Source organism: Drosophila santomea, unplaced genomic scaffold (genome assembly GCF_016746245.2).
Source record: "Drosophila santomea strain STO CAGO 1482 unplaced genomic scaffold, Prin_Dsan_1.1 Segkk5_quiver_pilon_scaf, whole genome shotgun sequence".
NCBI classification, from domain to species: domain Eukaryota; kingdom Metazoa; phylum Arthropoda; class Insecta; order Diptera; family Drosophilidae; genus Drosophila; species Drosophila santomea.
The window spans coordinates 146,933-171,835 of record NW_025318991.1 but is presented as its reverse complement, the minus strand read 5'-3'; the positions used below and the strand labels follow the sequence as shown (position 1 = coordinate 171,835).

The 24,903-nt window shown below is 44.3% G+C and overlaps 1 protein-coding gene across 4 annotated transcripts in view; it reads right to left on the bottom strand.

Moving 5' to 3' along the window:
• The window catches only part of LOC120457591 (DEAD-box helicase Dbp80), a 195,776-nt gene that overhangs the window by 137,231 nt on the left and 33,642 nt on the right, over window positions 1-24,903 (bottom strand). For all 4 annotated transcript variants that reach the window (XR_005617035.1, XM_039645101.2, XM_039645102.1 and 1 more), the window contains exons 5-6: window positions 16,433-16,547; window positions 16,194-16,371 (exon numbers count right to left, since the gene is read on the bottom strand). Coding sequence is in view for 3 of the 4 variants with exons in the window: in XM_039645101.2 (XP_039501035.1) it covers window positions 16,194-16,371; window positions 16,433-16,547 (293 nt within the window). In the remaining variant the exon portion in view is untranslated. The remainder of the gene's footprint in view (window positions 1-16,193; window positions 16,372-16,432; window positions 16,548-24,903) is intronic.

Sequence of the window (24,903 nt, the reverse complement as noted above, 5' to 3'; positions counted from 1 at the left end):
TCTTGTAAATTTCTATCGATTTGCCAAAAAAACTTTTTTCCACGCCCAGTCTAACGCCCACAAACCGACCAAAGCTGCCACGCCCACACTTTTGAAAAATGTTTTGATATTTTTTCATTTTTGTATTGGTCTTGTAAATTTCTATCGAATTGCCAAAAACTTTTTGCCACGCCCAGTCTAACGCCCACAAACCGCCCGAAGCTGCCACGCCCACACTTTTGAAAAATGTTAATATTTTTTCATTTTTGTATTAGTCTTGTAAATTTCTATCGATTTGCCAAAAAACTTTTTGCCACGACCACTCTAACGCCCACAAACCGCCAAAAACTGTCAGTGTTGAAGACTCTCCTTCGGACTTCCACTATCTGAGTAACGGGTATCAGATAGTCGGGGAACTCGACTATAGCGTTCTCTCTTGTTTGTGCAGTAATTGTGCACAATTTTTTGGCGCAAGTGTTCTTCTATTCGAGGCATTGTTGAAACTGATCAGCGAATAGTCAAAAGAGAATATAATAATTACGCAAACTTTATTGTGCGAACGCTTGCAGTGCGAGAAATTAGTAATTTAAAGTGTGGAGTTTTTTTTCGGGACACTCCTTATAAGAAGACTGAACTATATATAGTGTTCTATGAAGGGAACCTGCAAGTGTAAAAATTATAATTTGAAAATTTTCTTCTTAAATAGATCACGTTAAATCGCGGTCATATTAAGTTTGCAATGTGACTCGGCAAATTGCCTGAATCAATTTAAACTCATAATAAATAAAACTGCGAAACATAGACGCAGCAACGGCTGTTTTGGAATTTGCCTTCTTTTTCTTTGCCTATTCCCAACTTGGCGAAAGACGGAAAAACCGCGATACATAGGCGTCGCAGGTGAAGTTTGCTTCTATTGTTTTTGGCGGCTTTTTGTAAGTCGAATCTCGTGCAAAAACGGAGTAAGTGGACAAGTTGTGTGCGGGACAATAATGTATTGAATATTTATATTACATGATTATTTGGGCTGGGGAGTAGCGTTAAGTTTGGTTGTTTTTTTACACTCGTCATCATGAAATCGGATTCAGAGTCTCCGACATTGGAGCAATTAGTAAATTGGTAGGAAAATCGGTACCAGTCCCTTAAATCGACGTTGCAGAATTTTAAGAAGGATTCGCAGTCAAGGAAACGAGGATTTACTTAAAGAAGCGTCTAGAGCAAGTGGATACACTTCCACCCGAGAATCCTCCGCCGCCGCCATAAGCGGGCGGCGGATCCGGAAGTGCGGCTAAATATGCCACAGATGTCAGTGCCCACATTTTTTGGGTGAATGTGTGGACTGGCCTTCACAAGCCTTATAAACAACAAAACAAAAGTAAGCAATGTGCAACAGTTGCATTTTCCCAAAGAGTCGTTGCCAGGAGGGCGCGAAATTGACATCCGACAAATGCAAATTACCCCGTGGCTTGGGGACTGAATAAAAGATACAATAATCCTCATGCTGCCATGCCATGCTGCAAAAGGAATATACCGGTCGATGTTAAGCACCGTCAATGTTTGCCTGGCTGCATTCCGCCGCGTTCAAGCCTTGGATCGAGAATCGCAGACCTGGTTGGCGCATCACGTAGGCCCAAGGAGACTCACAACGCTTGGGGCACCATCAAGGAAGCGGTGCCACTTATAAGGACTTAGAACAATTTTGAATGATCGGATGCGATTGAAAACCGAAGTTCGTCGTACGATTCTAATTATGGCCCAGGATCTACCGACCCGAGCAAACGAGTGCGAGTGCAAAATGCGTCGTTGCGCAACCTTTCTAGCCTTGGATTAGATTGGAATATAGTGAGCAGGGCAAAAGTATGCATTAATTGATTGAGCAAACCGCATGCGCTGTCACGATGCACCAGCAAAAAGAGCTACCAAGTTTGTGGGCAGCGCCATCACGCGCTGTTGCATTTCCTAGTAGTGGCTAATAAACAATCGCCCACAGCCGCATCTGATCCGGCCTTCAGCGCCGCCTTAGTGCACCTGCAGCCATGGAGAACGTAAATCAGCAAAGCCTGCAGGCGAATGAAGACCCAAATTCGCACGCATCTTACAGATGCCATTCGCCATTTTCACGGCGGATATACAGAAAATATATCGTTGCATCGACGTGCACCCGGAATCCCAATATCAGCGGATTTTATGGCGGGCGGCGGATAGATCTGTTATGTTTATGCTCTATCAACGCTAACATTCGGAACGGCTTCCGCACCCTTCACGGCCATCAGGGTCATTCAACAGTTAGCAAAGGATGAGCGGCGTTCATTCCCTAAAGCAGAAGAAGCTTTCCCTCAGGTACACTGGTAAGTGCTATAACATCCGCTCGCATGGAGTTGCGTAAATGGTCCAGCAACAAAGCGAGTATTGTCCGCTCGATTCCGATAGACGATCGGTGCAGTCGAACACCTTTAAACTGGGACACTACGGATCGTATCAAGGCGCTAGGAATGTCAAGTTTCAGGTCAATTTTGAGAAACCAGCTAATTACACCAAAAGGACGTTCCCGTCGAGCATAGCGAGGCTGTTCGACCCGCTGGGTCTCATCGCGCCAGTCATCATCTCAGAAAATTGATTTTGAAGGAGGTAACCATGGCCAAGAAAACGCATGCCGACGGCACTCTGACGGCCCCGAATTGGGACGACAAGGTTTCTAACGCTCTTGTGGAACGATGTCAAGCATTTCGGGACAGCTTGCTTAGGATCGACGATATAAGCATACAGCGGTGGATTCATTATGCTCCTGGATCCATAGTTTCAGCTCGGCTTCAGCTACGACCTATCTTAGGCTCGAGCATAAGGCCAGAACGTGCTACACCTTGCTGTTGACTGCAAAATCAAAGGTTATGGAGCTGAGTGGTGCAGTACTGGCGGTCAAATTGCTCAAATGGCTGACCACAGCTAACTGGTTAAAGGACCTTCCCATCCAGACTTTCTATTGACGGGATGCATTGGCTGCACGAGGACGTCAATAGATGGAAGCCTTTCATCGTTCTGGATCACTCCTCACCATCTTAATGGAGACATATCGGAACTAGAGAGAATTCAGCGGACTGTATGACAAGACGGCTATCTTTGAGTGAGTTGAAGGACTTTGACTTGTGGTTGCGAGGCCCGGAGTGCCTTACACACAGTCAAGGTGACTGGCCTTTGACGGAGATCGGACAGGTTGACACGAATGATGCCACGCTAGGGGCAAAGGCGGACAAAGTTCCCGTTTACCACGCAGTCCCAAGGTCATCGCTTCTGGAACGTTAGCTTATCACCGGTCTTTGTAGAAGGCATCTTGCGAGAAAGGGGGCGATTGCGGCATTCTGGGTTGTCACACGAGCGTCGTCATCTAATGATTCTTCCAAGTTGCATCATTTTACACAGCTAGTAATACGGTACTCGCACGTTTAGACTCTACACCGAGGTGCGCAGCTGACATTGCCATACACTCGCCAGCTGTTCTGGATACTGACAGGAAGACGAGGCGTGCAAACAGTTGTACGAAAATGTGTGAGGTGCTTTAGCAGCAGACCTATCGCTTCGACACAGCTCATGGGAGATTTGCCGTTTTATCGTGTGAACCCCCCTAGTAGACCGTTTCTGGCGACTGGAATTGATTACATAGGCGCTATAGAGCTGAAGGCTTTTATTCTGGCTCTGATATTGGAACGGTTCAGCATCTCTACAGTGACAATGGAACCAACTTTGTGGGCGCGGACAATTTAATGAAGGCGTTCTACCGCAGGCTCAAAGATGATTACGAGAAGCAAGCTTGCTTCACACCGGACACCATGGCACTTAAATCCCCCTTAGTCGTCCAATTTTGGAGGGCTGTGGGAGGCTAATATCTGACCTATGAGGAGTTGTCAACGGTCCTCATAAGCATAGAAGCATGGCTCAACTGACGGCCGCTTTGCCCTCACAGCTGATGCAGACGACTTAGAGGTGCTCACGATGGCTCATTATACCCGTTTATCGTAGCGTAATAGGGTGTACTAGATTCGTTGAAAAGTATGTAACAGGCAGAAGGAAGCGTTTCCGACCATATACAGAATATATATTCTTGATCAGGATTAATAGCCGAGTCGATCTGGCCATGTCCGTCTGTCTGTCCGTCCGTATGAACGTCGAGATCTCAGGAACTACAAAAGCTAGAAAGCATACAGACTCCAGAGACATAGAAGCAGCGCAAGTTTGTCGATTCATGTTGCCACGCCCACTCTTAACGCTCACAAGCCGCCAATTTTTGTATTGGTCTTGTAAATATCTATCGATTTGCCAAAAAACTGTTTGCCACGCCCACTCTAACGCCCACAAATCGCCCAAAGCTGCCACGCCCACACTTTTGAAAAATAATTTGATATTTTTTCATTTTTGTATTGGTCTTGCAAATTTCTATCGATTTGCCAAAAAACTTTTTGCCAAACGCCCACAAACCGCCGAAAACTGTCAGTGTTGAAGACTCTCCTTCGCAGTGCACTAGCTGAGTAACGGGTATCAGATAGTCAAGGAACTCGACTATAGCGTTCTCTCTTGTTTTTTGATTGGGGCTTCATGTTGGCGCCTCCGGAATATCGACCACAATCCAAGTCCTTCGTGGAGCAGTTTCTCATTCATCAAACCATGATGCGACATTTTTGGAAGGCCTCGAGTCGACACTGGCTAGCTCATCTGCAGCAGAGAGCCAAGTGGTGCCAGGAGGCTGATGGTTTTCAGCTCAACGACCTTGTCATCATCAAGAATGACCGAATTTCGGCGTCACAATGGTTACTAGGACGTGTTGTCGAGTTGCACCCAGGGACGGATGCGTTAGTCCGAGTAGTAAAGCTTAAAACCAAGCAGGCTCATTTAAAACGGTCAACGTCGAAACTGTGTCCGCTTCCAATCCGTTCTTAAGAGTTCTCACTTACACACCTCAATCATAATAAATTATTTCTTGCGCACACTTCTTGTGTCATTTTCTTCAAGCTAGATTCTACCCCACCTGACAGGATGGACCGGATAAGCGAGATTTTTCATGCGGCGATCAGCTGATCGCTCGCTCGTTTCTAGGCAGTGCATACCACGGGGAGAAGAAGAACGGAGAGGTCAAAAATCAGTCTCAATTTGCACACGACGCTGAACGCCCGCCGCCGGTCTGACTATCTATTTAACGTATACACACACACACACGCCTGTACATAGTCATAGCTTAGGAGATAACGGAGCGAGCTGTAATGCCAGTTCCAGCGACTGTGAGCGTAGCGCAAGCCGTCCCTCAGACGCTTACGTCAACACCCAGCATCGGTGGAGCTACTGCAGCAGAGGACTTGGCCCCCTCAACATCCCAGATGAATTGGAAGAAGATCTCCGACCTCATCAGTGTGCCATCCCAATATGCACCAGCAAGAACACCGCCTGTTTCGCCGTCTAGGCCACTAGACCTGTCGGCCTACAAAAACGAGGATCTGAGCAGCATCCTGGGCATGATGAACTCGAAAATAGCGGTATTGCTATCAGCTTTCGAGACGCAGCGCCACGTTACCCGGGAAACCAAGGGTGTGATCTCGGAGCTGGCAGCTCTAAATGCCAGAGCTATACAGCTGCAGGAGGCCAAAGCCAAGGAGGCCCCCGCAAAGAGTACGGCAACCCAGACAGAAGCGCAACCCAAACCTGCGAGCGCCCCGGCAGCCAGCAAAAGGAGCGCCCCGACGAAGCCTCCCCAGAAGAAGCTACTGGTTAGCAAGGACTCGATTTTGCAGACGCATAAGGTGAACGAGCCAGTTCCGCCCAGCTTTGCGTCCGTTGCAAAAGAGGGTAACAAAAATTCGGAGTGGATCAAGGTGGCACCTAAACGACTACGGAAAAAACCGGAGGCCATCATAATCAAGAAGACTGGAGAGGCCTCGTACACGGACATGCTCCGTAAACTTAAAGCAGACCCGTGCCTGTCAGAACTGGGCAGCCACGTTAAAAAAATCAGGAGGACCCAACAAGGAGAGCTGTTGCTCGAAGTGGAGGGGAAAGCTGCTGCAAGCATGTCCGAATACAGGGGAGCTATCGAAGAATCCCTTCGGGAAATGGCTGCGGTCCGCACGGGCGCGCGGAGAATGGCGTTAACCTGCAGTGGCATGGATGAGGCGACGACTGCAATGGAGCTTTATAGCTGTATGGCCTCCCAATTCGAAGGGATCCAGCTGAATCCAGAAGATGTGCGTGGGTTGCGCAAAATGAGAGATGGGACCCAAGTGGCGACGATTACGTTCAGCGTTAACGACGCAATTGGCGTCCTGAATAAGGGGTCAGTAAATGTTGGCTGGTCTCGCTGTCGCATCATCCAGGACACACGCCCCATAAGATGCTATAAGTGCCTGGGCTACGGCCACAGGGCACTCAACTGCAAGGAGCTCGGACTGCTGTCACCGGTGCGGCGAACAAGGCCACAAAGCGAAAGGCTGTGTCAACCCGCCGAATTGCCTGATCTGCAACAGCGACACAGACAGGAACCACCCGACAGGTAGCTCTACATGCCCTACCTTTAAAGCGAGCACAACAAAAGGAGCCTTAAGACGCTGCATCCATGATTAACATACTACAGCTTAATGTTAATCACTGCGCAGCTGCACAGAGCCTTCTGTCACAAACAGCGATAGAGCGCAATGCTGACGTCATGCTACTAAGCGAACCGTACGTCCCTGGAGTGGAAAATGCAGAAGCTCTTTTCGACTCTACCCGTAAGGCGGCAGTCATATGCTGCAGAAACCTCTACATAGAGGACCAGGAAAGTGTGCCAATGCGCGGCATTGCGTACGCTAAAGTGAAGGGTGTCCACTTATACAGCTGCTATGCCCCGCCAAGTGACAGCCCGGACCTGTTCGAGGACTTCTTAGACAACCTGATACACCACGCTAGAGGGCGCAAGCCGGCAGTCATTGCAGGTGACTTCAACGCCTGGGCAATAGAATGGGGAAGCCGGACATCTAACCCCTGAGGTAGGGCCGTTATCGATGCCATGAACCAGCTGGATCTGGTGCTGCTGAACGATGGTGGCAAGCCCACGTTTAACAACGACAGAGGTACATCATTCATCGACGTCACCTTTGTTAACCGAAGTCTAGCCTCCACAGCAAATTGGATGGTTCAGGAGGACGTAACTCTGATCGATCATGCCCTAATCACATTCAGCGCCCGCTCGTCGTGCATCGCACAACGACATGCAAGGAGCACCCTTGGGCAAGCATGGGACATCAGAAAGCTGGACAAGGACATGCTGGCCTTTAGCATCGAGCAAATGGAGCAAACAACTGGGCATGCGGAATCCATGGTGGCGTCGCTCATGAAGATGCTGGAAGCTGCTTGCGATGCAGCGATGCCGCGAAAGAAAAAAAATGGCAAACGCAAACCTCCGGTCTACTGGTGGAACGGCTCCCTCAACCACCTACGCTCGGAATGCTTCAGGGCAAGGAGACAGGCGCAACGAGCCAGAGGATTTCCTCAGCACGCGGAACCTCACGAGGCTTTTAGATCGAAACGTGCAGATCTTAGAAACGGCATAGCTGCTGCGAAAGCAAATGCTTTTAAAGAATTGCTGGCAAGTGTCGACGAAGACCCCTGGGGAATCGCCTACAAAATGGTTAGCAACAAGCTGAAAGCCGCTGAAGGTGGTACTCCACAGGACCCAGCCCTACTGTCAACCATCGTGCAAGAGCTATTTCCAAATCAGGATACCCTATGGCAACCCGCGCAAGAAATCCCTGCCCCGGATTTCCCGGGTGTCACTGCAAGTGAGGTCATCGAAGCGGCAAAAAGGATAAAGCCCAACAAAGCCCCTGGTCTCGATGGCATCCCAGGTGTCGTAGTTATGGCTGCCGCAAATGCTAGGCCAGAAATCTTCAGGGACACCTTCCAACAGTGCCTGATTGATGGTGTCTTCCCATCCCGCTGGAAGAACATGAAGCTGGTACTGCTGCCGAAAGGAAAGGGTCCTACCAACGCTGCAGGCAGTTTCCGCCCACTTTGCCTGCTGGACATCGTGGGAAAGCTCTTCGAACGCATCATATACGCACGCATTGAGGTGTTCACTGAGAGCCCCGATGGCCTACAAAGGCACCAGTATGGTTTCCGGAAAGGTAAAAGCACCCTCGACGCTCTCACTGCCTTAAGAGATCTGGCCAAGTCCGCCCTTGATGGAGACCGATGGCTAGGTGGCACCAAGAAGTATTGCGCCATCATCACGCTTGATGTAAAAAATGCGTTTAACACGGCTGGATGGCCAAAAATCCTCGGGGCCATGCGCAACATGGGTATTCCTCGATACCTCAGGATCATCATTGGCAGCTACTTCAGGGACCGTATACTTTGGTACGATACTGACGCCGGGCCAAGAAATCACCACGTCTCTGCAGGTGTCCCACAAGGGTCGGTCCTTGGACCAATCCTGTGGAACATAATGTACGACGGGTTATTGTCCATTAGCAAGCCCACAGGAGTGGAGCTACTCTGCTTTGCAGACGACGTGGCAGTTGCAGCGGTTGCCAAAACAATACCGGAGTTACAGGACAGGAGCAATGCAGCGATTAGCACAACTATTAGCTGGCTGGAAAACGCCGGTCTAAGTATTGCTGCGCACAAGTCCGAAGTGGTGTTGTTGAGCAGCAGAAAAGCCGTCGAGAGTATACGGGTCTCGGTCAAAGACGCCCAAATAGAGTCAGCTGGATTCCTTAAGTACCTGGGAGTTATTGTAGACCACAGACTGTCATTCAAGGAGCATGCGAGATACGCCAGCAGGAAGGCAGCGATGACAGCAGCAGCACTGGCAAGACTCATGCCAAATATAGGCGGACCCAGGATGCCGGCCAGAAGGCTGCTCGTGGCGGTCGCGAAATCTTCGCTTCTATACGCAGCCCTATCTGAAGGAGTGTCACAAATAAAGTGACGTACTTGGACAACGCGCGTGCAGTATCACGGACTCTGGCCCTTAGACTGATCCGAGGATTCAGAACAATCTCGTCAGATGCGGCCGATCGATCTAGAGATTGAGGCTCAATACCTAAAGCGAGAAGGTATTTCCGGAGAAGAGATCACAGACTGGCTGCATGGAGTGTGGCAGACTAGGTGGCATGATTCGCAACAAGGGAGATGGACCTACCAACTGATCCCAGATCTAGTTGAATGGGCAGGATGCGAACACAAGGAGGTGGACTATCACTTGACGCAATTTCTCACCGATCACGGCTGCTTCCGGGGTTACCTCTTCAGGTTTCGCCATGTTGACTCAGCCCTGTGCCTGTTCTGTAGCGACTCAGCCGAAACAGCGGAACATATCCTGCTGCACTGTGTAAGGTTCCGTACAGAGAGAGAGATACTGGAGACTCTTGCTGGATCTCCGCTCAGCCCGAGGAACTTAATGCGCACAATGCTGGCGGACAAAACCGTGTGGGTAAGGGCCCATGGCATTATCATCGGCATGATGAAACGAGTTCGCATCGATGAGACGGCCAGCAGACCCGTTGGATAAAGAGCACCCCCGTGTGGTGGCGGGGCAAGAATACCACCTCAGCGGGCTCGGCTTGTCGTAAAAGGCGACTAAAGAGTTAGCGAAGGAGCGTTTCGCAGCAACGCAACAAAAGTGGGGTTGCGATCTGGCACCACATCCTGCTCACCGAAGTAATACCTTGACTGGAAGTCCCGGTGAGCGTAGCAAGGACTGGAGAGCGTTCGGAGGTTTTTGTTTAGTACGTAGGCGTAACTCTACTTGAAGAGTTATGAATCGTGCATGCCATTCACGGACGGTGGATGGTATCTTTTGAAGATTTTATTTTCCTGCCGTATTTGTAATAAAAAAAAAAAAAAAAAAAAAAAAAAAATAGTCATAGCTTAAAGTAAATCAGTGAATAATTATAACGACTTAAATTTGATTTTTTTTTCTCTTGCCGGGGAACTCCTCCTGAAATGACCCCTTTTTTTTTATTTATTTTTTTTTAATTCCTTCTTATTCCTCTCGGGAACTTAGGGCTTCTACGATAGCCTTTCATCTAACTCTGTTTTGTGCTGTCTGTTTAGCATTTTCCCATGTGATGTTTATTTGGGCAAGTTCTTGTTGAGCGGTTCTTCTCCATGTTGCTCTTGGCCTTCCATTCCAGTGCCATGCTACTAGGGCTTCTCCTGAGAGCGTGCCCTATCCACATTTATTTCTTCTTCTTTATTTGGGTGTGTTCGATCCGTTCGATCGGCGACGCGTGAAGACGTGTAATTATCGAGCTCCGCACAAAATCAGTTATTTTGAGTGAAGTGAATGCCTAATAAAATAAACTAAATAAATAATCCGAAAGCGAAAGAGACGCTCTATGCGATGCAAGATCGCTTAAATATATATAGTGATTTGTTATCGTAAATAATAAAACTATGAGTCAGAACGACACTCGCTCTCAGCGTCAGCGTGAGCAAGACGAACGCCGGCTCTCAGTTCAACGCAACAACGCGTACTTCTCCGTCTCACCGACAACCAACAAATCAAATCTTTTACCAACAAATCAAGAAAGAGCGCGCTCTTGCTCTCTTAGCTCCGACAGAAGCCTCGCTACCTCCAACAACAACAGCTGGAGATATACCGACAGCCCGCTCTATCTCGTCATCGGCTACACCCGCTCACGCTCTGACTGAGTCAGCGAAAGCAAAACCGCAAGCAATAAACGGTTCTGCTGCACTACCAGCAAAACAAAAAGAAAACGTAAACAAAAAAGCTGGGTCGACCTGGCAGACTGGAATGGACCGCTACATTACAATAATGCGAAAGCTCAGCCCGGAAAATTCATATTTGGACAACAAGCCGTAAAATACACGCGACAACTCTACCTTGATCAACAATGTAGCCCCCGAAAATACCAACAGATTTGCCTTGCTGGCAGATACCGCTGAGGACGTGCCGCTGGGATCCGATGATATCGAACCGAAGAAAACAAAGCCTCCGCCAATATACATCCGCGAGAAGAGCCGAGCGGTTTTGTAAATGCTTTGATTGGCCTACCAGCTTAAAAGCAGCAAGGGCCTGCAAGTAGTACGGAAGGGCATTGAGTCTGATGTTACGCCCGAAGAGATAACTGAGGCGCTAAAGGAAAAGGGATTTTACGCCAAAAGCGTGTTCAATATCAAAAACAGAAACAGGCAGCCCCAGCCACTCTTCAAGATTGAGCTTGAACCAGAAAACAAGCCTCCTAGAAAAAACGAGGTTCACCCAGTTTACAAACTCCAGCTCCTTCTGCACCGTAGGAGCACAGTAGATGAGCCGCACAAACGTAACGCTCCTGTACAATGTACAAACTGACAAGAGTATGGCCACACGAGGTCGTATTGTACACTTCGCCCGGTGTGCGTAGTCTGTGGAGATCTCCACGACTCCAAGCACTGTCAAACTAACAAAGAAAATGGATGCGAGAAAAAATGCAATAACTGTGGGGGCAATCACACAGCAAACTACAGAGGCTGTCCAATCTACAAAGAGCTGAAAATCCGTCTTCACAAAAGAATGAACACGGCGCGGACACACCAAGGAACAGCTACGCTGACACCATCAGAAACAAATCATAAATCCAAATCCTCCCTGGCCTACATCCAACACTAACAAGATAACATTTGCAAACGTTTTAAAATCAGGTATGACGCTTCCAACCCAAAATTCTCGAACCCCACATGAAGTGCACACAAAATTAGACACCAAAAGACCACCAAAAGACATGATGCGTAATCAAAACCTTTTGATAAAAATGCTTGTAGCCCAACAATCAAATAAATAATGGCTACCTTACTCATAGCTACGTGGAACGCTAATGGCGTTTCACAGCGCAAGCTTGAGCTAGCTCAATTCCTACATGAGAAGCACATCGACGTAATGCTTCTTTCGGAAACTCATCTCACAAGCAAATACAATTTTCAAATAAGAGACTACCATTTCTATGGTACAAATCATCCCGACGGAAAAGCACACGGTGGCACCGCCATACTCATAAGGAACCGTATGAAGCACCACTATCAACATTCAGCTGGAGGACAACATTCTCCTCACACTAGCGGCCGTATACTGCAGTAGTATTCTTCGCCCACCGACTGAAACCGTTTTGCCGATAAGGAATTCCGCAGGCTGCTGGAACCGTGCAGACAGAGCCACCACATTTGCCGCTCACCTACAAAATGTGTTCACGCCAAACCAGGCTACTAGCACATTCGCGCTACCGTCCTAACCCGTAAACTGCCACCAGCAACACACCCCAATTGTGTTTCGTCCAAAAGAAGTAACTAAAATTATCAAAGACAATCTCAGCCCGAAAAAATCCGCCGGCTGCGACCTTATAACACCGGAAATGATCATCCAGCTGCCACAGCTCTTAATGCCATCACCAAACTTGGTTACTTTCCACAACGATGGAAGAGGTCGATTATCATAGGACCACACAGTCCCTTCATCTTACAGACCAATATGTCTACTCTCATGCATTTCGAAACTATTCGAAAAATGCCTGCTGATCCGACTTAATCTACATCTGAGATACCACAACATAATCCCAGCCCATCAATTTGGATTCCGCGAAAGCCACGGAACCATTGAACAGGTAAATCGTATTACAACGGAAATAAGAACTGCATTTGAACATCGCGAATACTGTACAGCAGTATTTTTAGACGTATCCCAAGCATTCGACAGAGTCTGTCTCGACGGCTTTATGTTTAAAATTAAAACAGCCCTACCCGAAAGCACACACAAACTTCTAAAGTATTACCTCTATGACAGAATGTTTGCAGTGCGGTGCAACACTGCCACTTCCACTGATCATACAATTGAGGCTGGAGTCCCCCAAGGCAGCGTTCTTGGGCCAACCTTATACCTCATCTATACAGCCGACATCCCTACAAATAGTCGCTTAACGGTATCCACATTTGCTGACGATACAGCTATCCTTAGCCGTTGAAGGCCCCCTATCCAAGCTACAGCACAGCTGGCAATGCACCTCATCAACGTTGAGAAGTGGCTCTCTGACTGGCGAATAAAAGTAAACGAGCAAAAATGCAAGCACGTGACGTTTACGCTAAACAGAAAAGACTGCCCACCGCTCTTGTTGAACAACATACCACTCCCGAAAGCAGATGAGGTAGTGCACCTAGGAGTACACCTTGACAGAAGACTCACATGGCGCAGGCACATTGAGGACAAAAAAACCCAACTTAAACTCAAAGCCAACAACTTACACTGGCTTATCAACTCTGGTTCTCCGCTCAGCCTAGATCACAAGGTCTTACTCTACAATTCTACATTGAAACATATCTGGACCTATGGCTCACAGTTATGGGGCAATGCCAGCCATAGCAATATTGAGATCATACAGCGAGCACAATCAAAGATTCTGAGAACCATCACTGGGGCACCGTGGTACGTTCGGAGTGGAAACATCCAAAGAGACTTAAATATCCCATCAGTTACCATTGCAATCACGGAACTTAAGGAAAAATACCATAGCAAGCTGTACACGCACCCCAACCACCTAGCGAGATGTCTAATCCAGCTCAGCAGCCGTTACCGTCTCCGGCAAAAGGACCTACCAACCCAGCGAATAAATTATTAGGGCCGTTTAACCATAGAACAGTTGGAAAATTAATACAACGGTTCAAAAAATACATGTTATAGTTAGCATGGAGGCTAAATATAAGGCACTTTCCCAGGCAGCAAATGAAATCACAAAACATCTGGCTCTGGCATGACACCAGCTTTTATGAAAACATTTTTTTTCGACTTTTTATAGTCTTTTTTAGATTGGAAAACATGGTCAAAAAATTAAACTTTTTGTTCAAATAGCTGCAAAATTTTCAAATTTTTAAAAAAGGTTGTGTCATGCCATAGTCAAATCTTAAAATTAAGTTAAAAAAAATTTTGTAATGTTTCCAAGTTCTGACCCCGAAATATCCTGACGACCGTTTGAATTCGTCGCACCGGCAGTGGTGCATTCAACGACGCGCAAATGGCTGCGCAAATGGCAGCTTTGGGCGGTTGGTGGGCGTTAGAGTGGGCGTGGCAAAAAGTTTTTTGGCAAATCAATAGAAATTTACAAGACCAATATAAAAATAAAAAAATATCAAAACATTTTTCAAAAGTGTGGGCGTGGCAGTTTTGGGCGGTTTGTGGGCGTAAGAGTGGGCGTGGCAGCATGAATCGACAAACTTGCGCTGCGTCTGTCTCTGGAGTCAGTATGCTTAATCTCAACTTTCTAGCTTTTGTAGTTCCTGAGATCTCGACGTTCATACGGACGGACAGACAGACGGACATGGCCAGATCGACTCGGTCAAAGAGGCTGAGACGCCAAGGCTGCGATCAGGAAGGCGCAAGGATGTTCGAGACGCCAAGTCAAGACGCTGAACGACGGGGCCTAATAGGCTGCGACTGCCAGGCTGAGAACGAAGGGCGCGGGGTCGACGAGAGGAGAACGAGGAAGCTGCCTATGCGAGGAGACACTAAACCGGAGGACCGCCGGGAACAGCCTTTTAAAAAAGTTCCGAAGAAAGGGGGAGATGTGAGGAGTCTTAAAGCTCCCCACAAATCCGGGTGTAGGAGATCGGCATGGCAACAGCGAAGACGGCTGGAATGCGAGAAAAGTGAAGGGCGGTCAGGTCAAACGGTAAACAATGGACCTTGGACCCCGGCAAAGCGGAGAGACCGTGAACTAACGTTACCGCGCTGGACCTTGGACCAAGGGCGCAAAGGTCGTACGGTAACGGTATAAGCACAAAGACGACACACCGTGAACTAACGGGAAATGAGTTGGGCCTTGTACCCGAGTGAGCCGTGCGCGAAAAGGGAAATAACGGGATTCCCGCGGGCTCGGGACAGTCAATGAAGAAAGTGCCATACAGACAGACAGTCAATGAGAAGTGCGCGGAGAGCCATACAGCCACACAGTCGATCGGGAACAGTACGCGGAGTACACAGACATTCCATAAGAATGTAACTGGAGTGTCACACGGGCAGACATCCGATATGGAACGGTGCCTGGAGAGCTACACAGTGACGCGAGCAAGTGAAAGTACAAGTGCGTCGAAGCGAACATCCAAAGAGGATCTCCGCAAGCAAGGACAAGCGAACACCTGGCGTGGTCAGAAAGGGACGGTGGAGTCAGTGGTCGCAAAGGTGGTTCGGGGGAAAGCTTTAGCTGATCTTACGGACGATACACCCTGCCCCATAACATTCTAATCCCCGGCCGAGCCCGCAGGCTGGTCCTGTGGCAAGGGCGACGAGTGCCTGTCTTACGCAAGAAGGGACGGTGGAGTCTTTGGGCGGCAAAGGTGGTTCGGGGAGAAGCTTTAGCTGATCTTACGGACGATACACCCCGTCCCCATAACATCCTAAGCCCCGGTCACGCCGTCAAGAGCAACGCGGAACCAGCCAAGAAGGACGACGAAGGAGCGACGACGCGCATCCGAAGGAGAGGATCACGAGATTCTTTTTATCAAGCGTCACTGAATAAAGGTGATTTAAATCTGAAACTCTGTCTTCTCTTTGGTCGGGCAATCACACAAATCATAAATTTGATGGGACGAGCAAACAAACTCTCTGAGCTAGCCGTTGCAATTCGTAGCGAGCAGAAACTAAGAAATCAGTTTGTTACAACATATTTTTATTAGTCTTGTAAATTTATATCGATATACTAAAAAAATGTTGGCCTACTCCAACGCCCACAACTCCCACACCTTTAAAAATTTGTTGGTTTTTAATATTTTTTTTCGCCAATTTCTATCGATATCTCAAAAGAATGTTGAACATTCTCGTTCGTACTCCCACGGGCTAAGTAACGGGTATCTGATCATCGAGGAACTTCACTATAGCGTAAAATTTGCACGGTAATTGGAGGGCTGTCCACATTGTTACACATCTTACCAGAATAGTGTGCAGAGACGATATAGTGATACTAAGTTTATGATAACTTCTTTAGGTTAGGGGTTTCTTTAGGGCTAGGGAAAAACTGAAACATTTAATCCAAGTTTATTATGAAAACAGTAAACAAATGGTGCGATTGTTACTTGTTTGTATGATACAAAAAAAATAAACCAAGACAATTTTTATATAATAGCCATGTTACTCTTAAACAAATCACTTTTTAAGTCTACGAAGTTAAAAAAACAAGACAAGAAGGTCGTTTTGGTAAACATTATAACATTATACATACTTGTGTATTCGAATGCATTGATCATGATGACCTTGGGTGGCTATCATTACATCTGCTTCATCCAATACAAAAACGATTACTTTCTTCATATCAAATAAACGAAATTTTATTCCCCAATCCAAAAGTTTTCCAGGGGTGCCAATCAAAATGTGTTCCTCAATTTTTTTACTGCGATTAACTTTAAAGTTAAACGAAAAATAAAATAATTTATATATTTGTAATATGGTAAAAGAACATACCCTCTTCACCACGGACCGCAAATCTCAGCTTTATTTCCGGACAGAATTGTCCCATTCGTGCAGCCACTTCTCCAGTTTGAATGGCCAACTCGTACGTAGGGGATAAGCATAAAACCTAAAAATATTTGAATTTTTCCCGTGAGAATTTAAATTAATAGTTTAACAAAACAATATTATAAGACTTCCTTACACATACTTCTTTATATAAAAACCAGGAGACTTTTCATTTTATATCGGTTAATCGTGCAGTAGAAGTGATTATTAGGATTGCAAACCAATAAGAACTAGATAATTACTATAAAGGATTCAGAAGTTTTGCAATAACCCATAAGGAGTTGGGGCGCTAAATATATGAAATTACAAAAAATACATTTAGGAGAGATATTTGCCAAATTTTTTATTTGAAAGGTCCATCGACCCCATTATGTAGTGAATATGACTTCATTCAAATGACCGCCATGGCTTCGATTAGTAGCGCCCTCACGAAAGGTCCAATTTTCAATGACTGTGGCGCACATATTGGGCTGTATTTGATCGATGGCGTGGTTATGTCGATTTTGGCATAGACCTGCGAATTAAGAAAACCCCACAAGAAAATTCCAGCGAAGTCAAATCGATTTCGGTGGCCAGTTCACATCGGCTCTGCACGAGATAACCATGCCCAGAAATTGCTCGTGCAGAACATCCATCGAAGCGTGTGCTGTGTAGCACGTAGCGCCGTCCTGTTAAAACCCCATGTTGTCCATTCAATTCAGGCCGAACAAAGTTGGTTATCATCGAGCGTTATCGCTCACCATTGACGGTGACGGCCACACCATTATAGTTTTCGAAAAAATACGAGGCCATCCGCACCAAACAGTCACTTTCTACATGTGCATTGCCACTTGGTGAACCTCGTGTGGATTGCTCTCGTTCCAAATACGGTAATTTTTCTTGCGCCGCGTCGCTGAAGATGAATTTTTTGCAAAGATCGGCTTCATCTTCCAACTGCTGTAATGCAAACAGACGGCGCTGTCTGTGGTCATTAACCTTAAGCTCCTGGGTCAACAATTTCCTGATATGCACGTGCCGCTCGACACTGTAACTGTTTGGGAGGACGAAATAAATATATAACACCCTGCATTTAAAGAACGTTTTTGATAATAAATGTTTGATTTTTATCGACACGATTCCACAATTATTTGACATCCCTCATTTACAAAAGCCCTCTGCATCAGGTTTGAGGTCTCTTATTGATGAAATATCTGCTCTTTATGCATCATTACAGTCACTGGGAACTGAAGAGATAAATATTGCAATTTTTATTCACATTGCAATGTCAAAAGTAGATCATACTTAGAAATTTCGATTTGGAGGCGTCATTAAACGTCATTGTCCATCCACAAACTTCTTATTAATTAGCAGCGACCACATGGTTAAAGCGATTTGTAAACTTAGATAAGAAATGTTAACATAGCGGAGCTTACATACGAGCGTAATTTGTAGTTCGGCTCATTGGATTACTCTTCTACTGACAAGCTTTAGTTTAGAGAAACATTTGGTATGGCTCGTGTGAGCAGTCGTTTCGTAAGCATAGAATCGTGAAGCTGCGCAAGCGCAATAAATTTTAAGACTAATTGCAACCGCTGACTTTACATTGGAAAATCCCCAGCTAGGCTGCAAGATCAGAGTCGCATTTTAATAGTTTTCACTTGGGGAAAACTCTCCCAGGATTTTCACTACTATTACTTTATGACTTGACAGATTCCGAATATGCTTTGGAATCGTTTGTGCAAACTGTGTAAACTATAAACCACGAATGTTGTTGTCTACTAAAGACCTTGCCTTCAAAAAAATCTACCCTATGATGCTTACTTTGTGTGTAAAATCATACATGTTTGCTGCATGTTACAGAACCTTTGCCCCTAACGTCACGCAACAGTGCCAAGGATTGATAAGGAGATTGACGAGTCTTCCATTAGAATCTTTCACAAATTCAAGACGAAATTTTTGGAAGCTTATCTAAACAAAATAATAAAAGCAGTTAAATAATGCTATAATTAATTTCTTATACATTTTACTGGCATCACATCTGTATATATCATTCAGATCATAGATTAATTGGGGAAAGGCACTTTTTCAGTCGGATTTCTTTCAAATAAATATTGGTATGTTTCTTCTATTACCAATATCATTAAGGGGAACTTTTTAACGATCGAATGGTAAGTACATGTTGAGTCGATAACACCATTAACCAATTTCTGCAAGAACCTAACACGACGACAGGCCCGACGTTTGATCAAAATGGCCATATTTTACAAGCTTAGTGTGGTAAAATAAGATATATAAGTTTATATAATATTCCAAAAGCAAGGTCGACGGTTAAACGTACTTTAAAACATTTTTATAGAGTTTAGCCTACACGAACATACGATAGACGAACTTGACACACTAGGCATCTAGCTTTGTTTTAAATAGTGGGCATATGATTTTTAAAACGAAGTTTATGATAAAATAAAAATGCGTTAAGCTATATTGTTGTTAATATAATAAGAATATTACAAAAAGAAACATAACGTTACATTTAGTATAGTTTATTTAGGTATAGGGTATTAAGTTTGCAGCAGATTTGTAGATAATCAAAATCAAGTTAAAGGCAAGAAAATAAGTCAGGCAATTTTATTATTGACATACACAGTTTAATACCATCTGCGAATATTAAAGCAGAAACAGGTAGGTCGCAGGGATCTTAAACTTGATCCCAATTTTGGCTGGATTGTAAAAACGTCCTTAGGCGCTAAGAAAAGTCTTTAAAAAAATATCAGTTTTTTGTTTACTATGAAATTAATTAGTATTAAGTACACTTTTAGTAGTACCTGAAGATTTTTGATACCGCAAGGTTAAAACGGGTTGAAAATATGGAAGAGCATAAAGTTCGAAAAGTATTAAAAACGTCTGGCTTTCTGTTAAGATGGATTTTATGGTTTCCAAATTAAGTAAGCGTTTATTGCCATAAAGAGTACAAAGTATAAACGTAGTTACATATAATATACATAGTATACATTTTTCTGTTAAGAAATAATTTATTGTCGTTACATAGTACAACAGGAAGAAGAAACGTTTCCGACCCTATAAAGTATAAATATTTTTGATCAATATGACTACAGTTTTCAGTTCACACTTTTGACATATCTTTTGATATATATTTTTTATTTTATTATTGGATTTGCCAATTTCTATTGAAATGCTGAAAACCTTTTGGGCACGCTCATTTTGTAAATTTCTATTGATACGCCAGCATTTTGTAAGTTTTTTCGAGCAACCCACTAGAGGAGTAACAAGTTCGCCAGTCGAGCAAATTGTCTATCGCGTTTTCTGTAGTTGAATATATTTTCTGTTCTCATTTTTCACTTAGTTTTACTCCGGTGTCCCTATTACCGTTTCCCACCTGTCTGGTGTGTGGTGGTGCCTTTATATGTAAATGTCCATATATGTATTTTTATTTATATATCAATTTTTTATATGCCTATAAACGTATGTTGGTTTACTTAAACCCCAGAAGTATAATATAGCCGATCCCTAGACAATGACCGTGACGACAACGAGATTGAAAAGAGCAACGACTACAGATAAAGAAGGTGGCGAATTAACGATGTGGCAAATTCGCAAACACAACGAGGAGCAAGAGCACAATCTAGGGGAGCGAGTTTCTGCACGACGGCAGGAGATTTGTTGTTTCCTAGTTGAAAAAGGAAGTTGTGCGTTCTAACTGTGTGGCTGCAAGAGCGATAAGATAAATCAAATTAAATTAATTGATCTTTAAATACTAATAAAGGTAAAAGCATTAATAAAAAACCCGACATTCATAATTAAATTTGGGCGCTGAACAAATCCGGAATTAAATAAATAAATTTTAACGTTTAGATACCATTGTGAACGGTATTGAACAAAAGTAAACAACATTGATGACAATAATAAAAAATTTGAACGTTAAGTAGTGGTAAAATGGTGTGTTTAAATAATTTCATAAGACCTAGCTTACGCTCAAGCAAGAAAGAGAGCATTGATGCACTGCATAAGTTTGTGTTCAAGAATGAAGGAGACAGAAGTAATCGTCAAAGACTGCGAAGATTAATTAACTGGTTTCGATTTTATCGAAAAGGGCCCAAAAGATGGTGCAAAAAAGGAATACGCAGCAGATAATTTGACACAGGCTGACCTTGTGTCAATAAGCAACAATATGTACAGAAACGAATATGTGATATTGGCAAGTCGAAGCTGGAAATCTGCAATACTGTTTCAATTGGTAGTGAATTAATTAGGCAGTGAAACTAATTGGACAATTCGGATTGATGAAGAGAATATATGCTAGATTTTTGTGTCGTTCCAATTAAATTCCTTGATATGCTATTAATTATCGAAGAACAGCTATGTTTACACCCAAAAATTGTTTTAAATTTTTATGGTTTACAAGTGCAAAAAAATAAAATTAATACCGAACACAATACTCTAAACATTTGTGTTGAAGCTGACTGATTTGAGGCTGCGAGCAAATATTCTATGCAAGAGGTACTTGAGCTTATTGTAACCTATGAACCAGTCAAAAGAAAATCAACAAATGTAGAAATGCACATTGTGCTAAGTGATGAATCGCCCCTAGGTGGGAACACTTGGCATCAAAGACCGTTAGCTCAGAAAAGCTCTAAGCCTGTATAAAAAGACCGCGTCCCACCGATAAAATAGTCAATACCCGGGTAAATACCAGTAAGTCAATACCCGAGTGAATACGCAGGTGAATTCCCGGGAAAACTCGGAGTGAATACCCGGGAAGACTCGAAGTGAATACCCGAAAGTGAATATCCGGGAAGACTCGGAGTGAATGCCCGGGAAGACTCGAAGTGAATACCCGAAAGTGAATATCCGGGAAGACTCGAACTTTCGGGTAGTCGAAAGCTCGTGAAGCAGTAAACGGGACTCAATTCCCGAGAATCCTTTTTTTTCCGTGACCTTATCCTCGTGATTCAAGTGAAGACTGCCATAAAACGCTAATAACTTCGGTCAAATGAAAAGTGCCGAGAGGAGCGAAGTCTCTATCGACCCCCATGATAAAAAAACGTAGTTTGAAAGGATATCAACAAAGGCAAAAATAACAGCAGTGACTTTTCCAAACAAGTGCACAATTCAAGTAATCTGAGAATCATACAAACACGCATATATGTATATAGTAAGTATGTCTAGATAGACGACTTTTACTTACTGTATATTCTTTTTCTGTTTGTGTATATTACGTTAATGTTAAGTTTACAAATTATTGGTGCACGAATGTATGTGTAGGATCCAACGCGTCGAGATCTCATCGCTCCGGATTAAAATGTTCCCGTGTTTTTCTGTATTTTTTTATATATATATATTCTCGTGCCAATTTTATTTTTATAAGATGTGTATATTTTTGTAATAATGATAACCAAAGAGTGTCCGTTATAAAAGAAAATATTTTTATTGTTAGCCTCGTCAAGGCAATATATTTTATTCATATATAGGGTGTTTTTTTTAGAGGTATAGAACTTTAAATTGCAATAAAACAACGATGGATTATTCGATTGACATGAATTTTATTGACATGAAAGATAATCTTGTGGCATTACATTTTAAATATGATTTCTGGCATATGACCGCCACGGCTGGCTCGGATGTAGTCCAATCTGGACGTCCAATTTGCAATGACTTTTTCCAACATATTTGGCCGTATATCGGTCACCAAACGTGTCTTTCAATAAATCGATTGTGGCACGAGCTGTGTGACACGTTGCGCCGTCTTGTTGGAACCACAGCTCCTGGACATTATGGTCGTTCAATTCAGGAATGAAAAAGTTAGTAATCATGGCTCTATACCGATCACCATTGACTGTAACGATACGTATTCCGCACAGAACCATTATTTTCGAAATAAAATTGCACTATTTTAATAAAAATAACTTTTCAGCGGCGAGTATCCCCGTTTTTGTTATGCAAAGACAAGAGCCCTCAGAGCGTGGTTTGTAGTCGTGAATAGCCAACAATTTTTGTTGACGTGCGCACCGTTACCCGGTGATGATTTCGATACTCCTCGCTAAAAACAAATTATGGTCAACTTCTTATAATTCTTACAATTCGTAATTCGAACGTCGGCGAGTGCAGACGTGTTTCTTTCAAGCTACGAATAGCAAGTTCTAAAAACTACAACAGTATAGTGAAAGTTAAACACAAAGTGTAAAGTGCAGTTTGCACAAATAACAATTATTGACTATAGTAATTATTTACTAAAATAAATAATTATTCCATATTGTTCTGGTAATTGTTATATGTGGACTTAGAACAATGAATGAAAACGACATACGTTCTCAGCGACAATGTGAACAAGACGAGCGCCGGCTCTCTTTACAACGCAACAATGCATACTTTTCTTTCGTCTCACCGCAAATCGGTGATCGAGCACCCTCACCTTCAACTAACTCGAAACTTTTGCCCTCAGAGAACGACAGACCGCGTTCTTGCTCTCCCTCTCTGCCTGCTTCGGCTCACAAGTCGTGGAGCGAAGAGACCGCCTCTCCTACCCCGCTCCTCTCGCAGCGCCAAACGACCGTCCCGGGTAACTGTAACACTGCAATAACGAGTGCAGTGACCTCACTGGCAACTGTCACTGCTACCACAACAACAACTTCGTCAGCGGCCCAACTAATTATCGCTGTGCCAGCTGTAAATAATTCAGCAGCACTGACCGTTTGCAACAACAATAATGCACGCAAAGAAGAATCAAAACAAAAGCAGAAGTCGATTTCGACTGTGCAGACTGGCATGGATCGCTACATCCAAATCAAGAGAAAGCTCAGCCCTCAAAACAATAAGGCAGGTAATCAACCCAAAATCAATCGAACCAGCAACGGCAATGAAAACTCTGCAGTAAATAATTCAAACCGATATGCTATCTTGGCTGATTCTGCGACCGAACAACCCAACGAAAAAACGGTAGGGGAACAAAAAAAGACCAGGCCTCCACCAATTTTCATACGAGAACAAAGTACAAATGCACTTGTAAATAAACTCGTTGCTTTGATTGGTGACAGCAAATTCCACATTATCCCACTTAAAAAGGAAATATTCATGAAATAAAACTACAGATCCAAACAGAAGCAGACCACCGTATAGTGACTAAATACCTAAATGATGCTGGTAAAAACTACTACACATACCAATTAAAAAGTTGCAAAGGGCTACAGGTAGTACTTAAGGGCATTGAAGCAACAGTGACACCAGCTGAGATAATTGAGGCTATGAAGGCCAAAAACTTTTCTGCAAAGACAGCTATTAATATTTTAAACAAAGACAAAGTTCCGCAGCCACTATTCAAAATAGAACTCGAACCAGAGCTCCAGGCACTAAAGAAAAACGAAGTGCACCCAATATACAATTTACAGTACTTGCTACATCGGAGGATCACCGTGGAGGAGCCGCACAAACGTATCAATCCAGTTCAATGTACTAATTGCCAAGAATACGGCCACACCAAGGCATACTGCACCCTTAAGACCGTATGTGTTGTCTGTAGCGAACCTCATACTACCGCAAACTGCCCCAAAAACAAGGACGATAAGTCTGTGAAGAAATGCAGTAACTGCGGGGAAAAACATACTGCAAACTACAGAGGCTGTGTGGTGTACAAAGAATTGAAGAGCCGCCTAAACAAACGTATTGCCACAGCACATACATACAACAAAGTCAATTTCTACTCTCCGCAACCGATTTTTCAACCACCCCTAACTGTCCCAAGCACTACTCCAACAATTTCTTTCGCTAGCGCCCTAAAATCCGGACTAGAAGTGCCCGCCCCACCGACAAGAACTGCTCATTCCGAACATACACCGACAAACATCCAACAAACACAACAAAGTGGCATCGAAGCTATGATGCTATCCCTACAGCAAAGCATGAAAGACTTTATGACGTTCATGCAAAATACTCCGCAACCGATTTTTCAACCACCCCTAACTGTCCCAAGCACTACTCCAACAATTTCTTTCGCTAGCGCCCTAAAATCCGGACTAGAAGTGCCCGCCCCACCGACAAGAACTGCTCATTCCGAACATACACCGACAAACATCCAACAAACACAACAAAGTGGCATCGAAGCTATGATGCTATCCCTACAGCAAAGCATGAAAGACTTTATGACGTTCATGCAAAATACTTTGCAAGAGCTCATGAAAAACCAAAATATCCTGATTCAACTTCTTGTATCTTCAAAATCCCCATAATGGCTTCCCTACGGATATCTCTGTGGAACGCAAATGGCGTTTCACGGCATACACAAGAGCTCACACAGTTCATTTACGAAAAAAACATCGACGTAATGCTACTATCAGAAACGCACCTCACAAATAAAAACAATTTTCATATACCAGGATACTTGTTCTATGGTACAAATCATCCAGATGGTAAAGCTCATGGAGGCACTG